The sequence below is a fragment of the Cotesia glomerata genome, linkage group LG1 (genome assembly GCF_020080835.1).
Source record: "Cotesia glomerata isolate CgM1 linkage group LG1, MPM_Cglom_v2.3, whole genome shotgun sequence".
In the NCBI taxonomy this organism is placed as follows: domain Eukaryota; kingdom Metazoa; phylum Arthropoda; class Insecta; order Hymenoptera; family Braconidae; genus Cotesia; species Cotesia glomerata.
Genome location: NC_058158.1, coordinates 27144456 through 27151680, shown reverse-complemented (window position 1 = coordinate 27151680; position 7225 = coordinate 27144456). Strand labels below are relative to the sequence as shown.

Sequence of the window (7225 nt, the reverse complement as noted above, 5' to 3'; positions counted from 1 at the left end):
ATTAAAAAATAAAAGTTAAACAAAATCAATAAATTTTATATTTTTTGAGTAATAACTTTTTAACTACTTAAACTTACAAGTGTAAAATGTTCTAGTTTTAATTGAAGATGAGCAAAGAAATTAAAAATTTCAGAATGAAGATAAACTTTTATTATCATGTTTGTTTAAACGAATATTATATAATTAAAAAAAAAAATGTAATTAATTACAAACATATTTAAAAATTAGAGAGAAAAAATTTCTTTTTGAAAAAAAAGGCGATGTTATAATAAGAAATAATTTTTAAAAAATTTTCAACAATTTTATTTCTTAGCTGAAAAAATAAAAATTTTTCTCACAGTAACTTTTTAGTTAAAAAAAAATTTTCTAGATTTGGTAAACATAATTTTTGGATAGATAGCTTGAAAATTTTCATCAAAAATTATTTTTTCTCAAATCTAAAATACTTTTTTTTTTAACAAGAAAGTTGCTGTGAGAAAAATTTTTATTTCTTCAGCTAAGAAATAGAACTGTTGAAAATTTTTTTAAAATTATTTCTTATTACAACATTGCTCATTTTTTTCAAAAGAAATTTTTTCTCTCAACATAGATTAATACGTATAATCACAAATATATTTATTTATTAGAGCCTCCACAAATAATAATTTTATCATTGATTAAGAAAAACATTTTTTATTTTCTGAAAGAACAATCTTTTTTGAGATTCATACACAGACTTTTTTGAGATTCACAGTCTTTTTTCAGATAATAGTTTGTTAAAAAAAATTTTTTTGTCACTTATATATAACAAGGCTTATACTTCTCGAAATCGAAATTCTTCCTTGAAATTATGAAAAATTAAAAAAAAAATTTTTTGTAATGATTTTTTTAATAAAAAAAATTTTTTTAATTTTTAAATGTCGGCTAACTTTACTGTCATTTTTATAATTGGTTTTCACTGTTAGTGTAATAATTATATACATATGATTGTATCTTTTATGTAGAAATAATATTCAAGTTGAACAATATACAATTTGTTTTTAAAATTACATAATTTTTTTATATCGACCATTATTATGATTAATATTATTGTCAATAATAATTATGAATTTTTACTAATAAATTGTGGTTCATTGTGTCAAATAAATTTAAACATCGGATAAAATCGGTAATTTTCGACTTATTGTAAGCCATATTTAGTTTTTCAGCTGTTCGTCAAATAATAATAATAAAAGTTTGGTGTAAACGATGTTGTTACTCTGAATTTAGTGACATCGATGAGAAAATGGTTTCAACGCGGGGTCCGAAATTCAAATTCTGTGATGGTGAAAAAGTTCTTTGTTATGAACCCGATCCGACAAAAGCTAAAGTACTCTACGATTCAAAGGTAAACAACCTAATAAAATGTTAATTATTTGGAAAATAATCATTAAAATATCGTAAGTTCCCGGCGTACAAATTGGCGCCACAAATGTAACCTCAAACTTAGCAGTGTCAAAGTTTATTTTATGATTTACGATTTAAATTAACGTTAACTGAATAAATTCTAGGTTTTAGATGTGATTGTTAACAAGGATCAACGAGGTAGAAAGGCAGTTGAATATTTAATACACTTCCAGGTATATAAACATATATATCTAATCTGTATTATTAAACCGGATCTGGGATTTGTATTATTATTATTGTCTCTATCCAACTATTGGTGTTGTTATTGTTGTTGTTTATATAAACAAGATAAAGTGTCTAATGGTAACGTAATTTATGATTAGGGATGGAACTCGTCTTGGGATCGGTGTGTGACGGAGGAATACGTTCTAAAAGACACAGAAGAAAACCGACAGTTACAACGGGATCTTGCTCAGAAAGCACAGTTACAACTGTACGTATGTTTTATAGGATTAACCTATAAATATATTATATTTGATTGCGTATCAATAAAATAGACGAATAATAATTTAATAAATGGCTTCCAAAAACAGAGGAGCATATTTATATCGTCGAGAACGAAAAAATCGCACACACAGACTGGCTGATCGACTGTCCGGGGCAGGCATCGAGTCACGTCGACGTGCTAGAAGCGGTGGGAGTCGCGCCACTTCTGGTACTACCTCTGAAGATGGTAGCTCAGGTCAACAGGATGATTACGATACCGAAGTACCTTCAACGAATCCAATAATATATATCATTAATTTATTAATTAAAAATTTATTGTTTTAGATTTTTATTTTTAATCTTTTCTTTGAATAATTTTTTTACTTTTTTACCAGGAAGTTATTACGGAAGAAGATTCTGAGACTAGTTCTAACTTTGGGGAGGAATCCAGTGAAGACGAGGATAGCGGTGGCGGAGGAAGCCATCAGTCTAGCGGCAGTATGAAACCTGGTATTGATCTTGACATTGGCAGTACACTAAGGAGAATTTTAGAGCAAGATTACGAGCTGGTAAATCATAAAAACAAACTAGCTGTTCTACCGGCACAACCAACCGTTTGTAGTATTCTTGAGTCCTGGGTTCAGCATTTCACTACGACACAGCTTACAAGTATTCCTGAAAAGCCTCAAAGGAATAATAGATCTAGTAATACTATTGAAAAGACTGTAAACGAGATAAATATTTGCCGAGAAGTTGCTGATGGCTTGAGGATATACTTTGATTTTACGTTACCAGAATTACTGCTCTATCGAACGGAAAGGGAGCAATACAATGCATTTAAATCGTCATTTTTACTCGGTGAACATCCTATTGATATTAAAGAAGAAGTTATTGAGTAAGTTTTTTTTTATAATTCGTTAACTTATATTTATATCATATGCTTTTTCTATAAATTCAATATGGTAATTGTCAGACCACCGGAGGTTATTGTCAAAGAGGAGCTTGAAGATTCTGAGTATGCCCATTTACCGCCCTTTAGAGAGCAGGATGCTGATGTTGAGCAGCCAACCAAACCCATTTCATCAGTCAAACGGAAATTGAGATCCTCGCGTGTTAGCTCTGTGGACGATGCCAGACAACTCAGGTCATCGGAAGAAATTAAACAGGAAGCTGGGAATGTTTCCAGCATCGCTAGCACTAGTTCGCGATGCTCTAGCCCTCGAGGAGTTACCTCAAGGTATCCTATGATACCTCCAGCACAGATTGTTGCGTTGCTCAGTGAAGCTAATAAGTGGAGGCTTATCCCGAAATCTAATAAAAATGACGGAGCACCAAGTCCTTCGACTTATTTCGGAGCTATTCACCTTGTTCGACTGTTCGGTAAGTTATTTTTATTTAATTTTGTAGTTTTATATTAAATATCAACTAGCTGGAAAATTTAAACACATTTATTTTTGTAATATTTCAGTAAAACTTCCAGATTTGTTACAAAGTACAGATATGCCTGAAAAGAAATTAAAAGTGTTGTTAAAATATATCGATATGTTTTTAAAGTATGTTATTCATTTTTCTATAAAAATATTAATTATTATTATTACAATACTTACTGTTCTTTTTATTTTTTTAGTTATTTGGAACCACACAGAGAATGGTTCGGCGAACAATTTTATATGCAAGTAGACAGCCAGTCACAATGAATATAGTTCAAAGGTTAATTTTAAACTAAAGCCAAAAAAAAATTTATAATCGATCAATGACTTGGCTGTCGAGAAAATCAAATAACTTTTAAAAAATTAATTATAGTTTTAAATGAATGATATTTTTTCCATGTCACTATTCATAGTTTTTACTTTAATTAAAATATTTAATAAACATTAATGATACGTTAAGAAATTATGGCTGCAATTTTGCAAAATATTAAATTAAATTTTATTTTTAATTAAACTTTTTATTTACCCCATATTTTCGTACAAATTATTTATTATATATTATTATTATTATCCCATATAATTTTTATATTAATCTTATACTTTTATTTGTACTCATTTTATGATTGAAAAAACATCCATATTCACAAAATTATATAAATGTTAAACTCAATAGCCTAACAGTCAATATTAAAGCATACATTCATACATTTATAGATTGAGTTAATTCTAATAAATAACAAGATCAAACACCTAATAATTAATAAACAATAAATTAGTAAATTTTGTAGCATAAATACAAACGTTTTTGTTAGAATTTTAATAACAATCCATAAATAATTTGAAACCATAATTTTACAGATAACTTTTTAAGATTTATATTTTTAGTAATAATATAAATTATTGCAAATATGATTTTCAAAAACTTGTATTACTATTATGAAAATGGAAAAAGTGTTTATTTTTTTATTTTATTAGATTTGATCAAATAAATAATTTTAAGTGTATAAATGTATCAATTGAATAGAAACCGACTTTAAGAAATAGGTGAAACAGTACGTAAAAAACAATAATTATAATAGTCTAGTAAATCTGACTTATTCAATGATTGTAATTTTTTTATAAAATTTTTGTAAATATCAAAATTTTTTTATTTCAATTCATAATTTGATATGATTACTTAAAAAAATTATAAAGTGAATATCACTTTTCGAACGTACTGTACAAACCCAATTACCATAAAAAATTTTTTATTAATATATACTATCGAGTGGAAATAGTATCCGAGTCTTGTCTTGATGTAAACGTATCATTACTATCTTGTGGTGGTTGTTGCTGGGACTGCGGCTGAGGAGTACGAATAGGCATTCCCATGAACGTAGGAGTATTTCCATTAAGTGTTGACCGTCTAAGTCTCGATGACGGAGGAGTACTCAGTGATTCTCGAGGTTCATAATACCTGAATACACCTTCACCAGGCGCCAACAATCCGCATTTTGGCAATTTAAATAACCATTTATAAGTTACGTACCACGTTAAGATAGCAATAACTCCACCAATGAATTTCTCAATCATTATATGATAGTACAAAATAGTAGAAACAAGCATAATATCCCAGAGCAGCTGCTGAAGAGTCATTACAATAAATAATCCTCGTAACCAAGGTGTAAATACATTATGGGCTTTCTTGAGAAATCCGAAATCAGTGTCTGACAAATTTCGTAGCATGCCAGTGTTCATTTCATTGGTAGTACGACTGTATTCTTCTTTCATGATGAGATCTCTGATGCCTTCCCATCCAAGAAATGAGGAAGCTTCTTCGGCTAAAATTAAGCTCGAATATATTAATATAAATGTATGACCAGAAATGTCAAATCCACTCCAAAATTTACCCGCCTGCAAGCATTTAGTCTTTGTCTGCAGCTGTAAATCTTTAGTATTCAAACACCTTCCATGGTTTGTCTCAATAAAATGGAAGAGTTTGGTCCATAATAACCAGGCTGCTGTTGCTAAAACAATTCTAGCTAAATGTTTTACCAGAATAGGACGTTTTCCACAGCCTAGTGTATGTGCTGTCAATGCAATCCATGGTATCGTCACTGTTAATAACCATCCCCAGCCCCATTTGACGAAGTAACGATTGAATATGTTGTCAGATCTTGAAAAATAACTTTTAGGCATAGGAATAAAGTCAGCTATAAGTGACACTATAAAAATAGCACCGCAGTAAATAACAATTTTTAATCTTGGTTCAAAGAGTAATGATTTTTTACATAAATGAATTACCATACTAATTAGTATAGCACCTACAGAGCTCGGTGGTGCAGTAGGTCTTGTTCCCCCACGGTCTTCCTGGACTCCAGAATTAGGACGAAAGTTCATTCCACGTGATCTAAAACTACTCCCGGGTGAGCCACTTCCCGTAGAATTGTGCAGGGGTCTTCTTTTTGATGGTGCCATGATGATGCTTTTGTATTTTTATCAACGTCTTCGTCTTCGCCGTAACACGTAGTCACTTATGATCATAGCGTTAACACAATACTGGTTTTTTGTTATTTTTTATTTTACTTTTATATTTATTTATTTTTTGTTCAACTGTAAAAGTAATCACTTTTGAATCAGCTATTTTAACTTTTTAAGTGAAAAACTTACTGAGGTATATTTAGATAAATAATTTATCAGAATGCCGTTATAAACAGTCATTTAAAAACTAAAAAATCACTTACATACGCTACTTTCAATCACGCAATATAGTTTTTTCTTTTTTCATTTTTATTATATAGTCCAAAAGTACGCTGTTAACAAATATCATTGGAGTGGGGACATCTGGACATATGCCTTATAGTAATTTTTAGAATAGTGGGATAAAAATTTTTTTTTTTTAATGAAAATTGGAGAAATAGAATGAGTACACACATTTCAACTGCCTCGTAGGTAATATAGAGATTTTTGTTATTGACATATTTTTATATTTAATATTAAAAACGCGCAATATTTGAAATTATAAGTCAGAAAATTATATGAAAATTGCAGATATTTAAAAATTTTTCTTTTTTGCACTAAAAAAATGTTTTATATCTACTATTTTCAATAATATTGTAACTTTTTTCAATCATCTACATTACTATGTTTTATTTCTCACATTTACTTCGATATTTTTCAATTGTAGCTCTAAGAAAATTTAATCAAATAATAAAAGATATCAAAATAGTAAAATAACACTTGGTGAAATTTGATTGCTAAATCAAAAACGTATCAAAGAATACGCGAAAAAAAATTTCTTCTAAAAAAAAAATAAGTAATGTTGCAATAAGAAATTAATTTGTTTAAAATTTTAAATAATTTTATTTCTTAGCTTGGATGAAAATTTGCAAGTTGTTTATCTAAAATTGTTTTTCCCAAATCAAAAAACTTTTTTTTTCAACAAGTAAGTTATTGTGAGAAAAATTTTTATTTCTTCAGCTCAGAAATAAAAACAGTGTAGTGTTAATTTTTTATAATTGCTAAAAGTAGTTTATGTCTATGAAAAAAACCTTATTATTCAAAAGTTTACCTATTAAGGAGCAATATTATATTTTATAAAAGGATATATGCTTATTTATTATTGTGAGTGTCTCAAGTTTGTATTAAAGCTGTCCATCAGATATTTAATTTATTTTTATTTTCTCAACATAAAAAATTGTTCGTCAACTATAGCGTCTCAAAACCAGGTTTATTATTTCTTCATTCTCAGTGTTAAAAAACTAGGTCATTTACTTACCTGAATGATGTTTCTTATAGTTAAAAATGTTAAAAAGGTAATTTATCGACCCTAAATTGAATTTTGTTTAAAAATTTACATCTTTCTGTGCTTTAAAATGTAGTTTCAACTATACAATTTAATTGAGCTTGCTTTTGAATTTTACAAAACATATTTACTAGTTAATATTTATTTCTATATTTATATA

General features: G+C 28.3%; 2 protein-coding genes across 2 annotated transcripts; one reads left to right on the top strand and one right to left on the bottom strand.

The window, feature by feature from the left end:
- The first annotated feature begins 1209 nt into the window (after nucleotides 1–1209).
- On the top strand, nucleotides 1210–3811 carry LOC123270349 (male-specific lethal 3 homolog). The gene is made up of 8 exons (XM_044736350.1): nucleotides 1210–1366; nucleotides 1530–1598; nucleotides 1749–1858; nucleotides 1959–2133; nucleotides 2247–2746; nucleotides 2825–3231; nucleotides 3320–3404; nucleotides 3479–3811. The coding sequence occupies exons 1-8, from the start codon at nucleotides 1265–1267 to the stop codon at nucleotides 3546–3548; spliced, it is 1518 nt and encodes a 505-aa protein (XP_044592285.1). The 5' UTR covers nucleotides 1210–1264; the 3' UTR covers nucleotides 3549–3811.
- Nucleotides 3812–4244: 433 nt separating this feature from the next.
- On the bottom strand, nucleotides 4245–6181 carry LOC123270359 (acyl-coenzyme A diphosphatase FITM2). The gene has a single exon (XM_044736363.1). It carries the CDS (start codon nucleotides 5736–5738, stop codon nucleotides 4542–4544), a length of 1197 nt encoding a protein of 398 aa, XP_044592298.1. The 5' UTR covers nucleotides 5739–6181; the 3' UTR covers nucleotides 4245–4541.
- Nucleotides 6182–7225: the final 1044 nt, after the last annotated feature.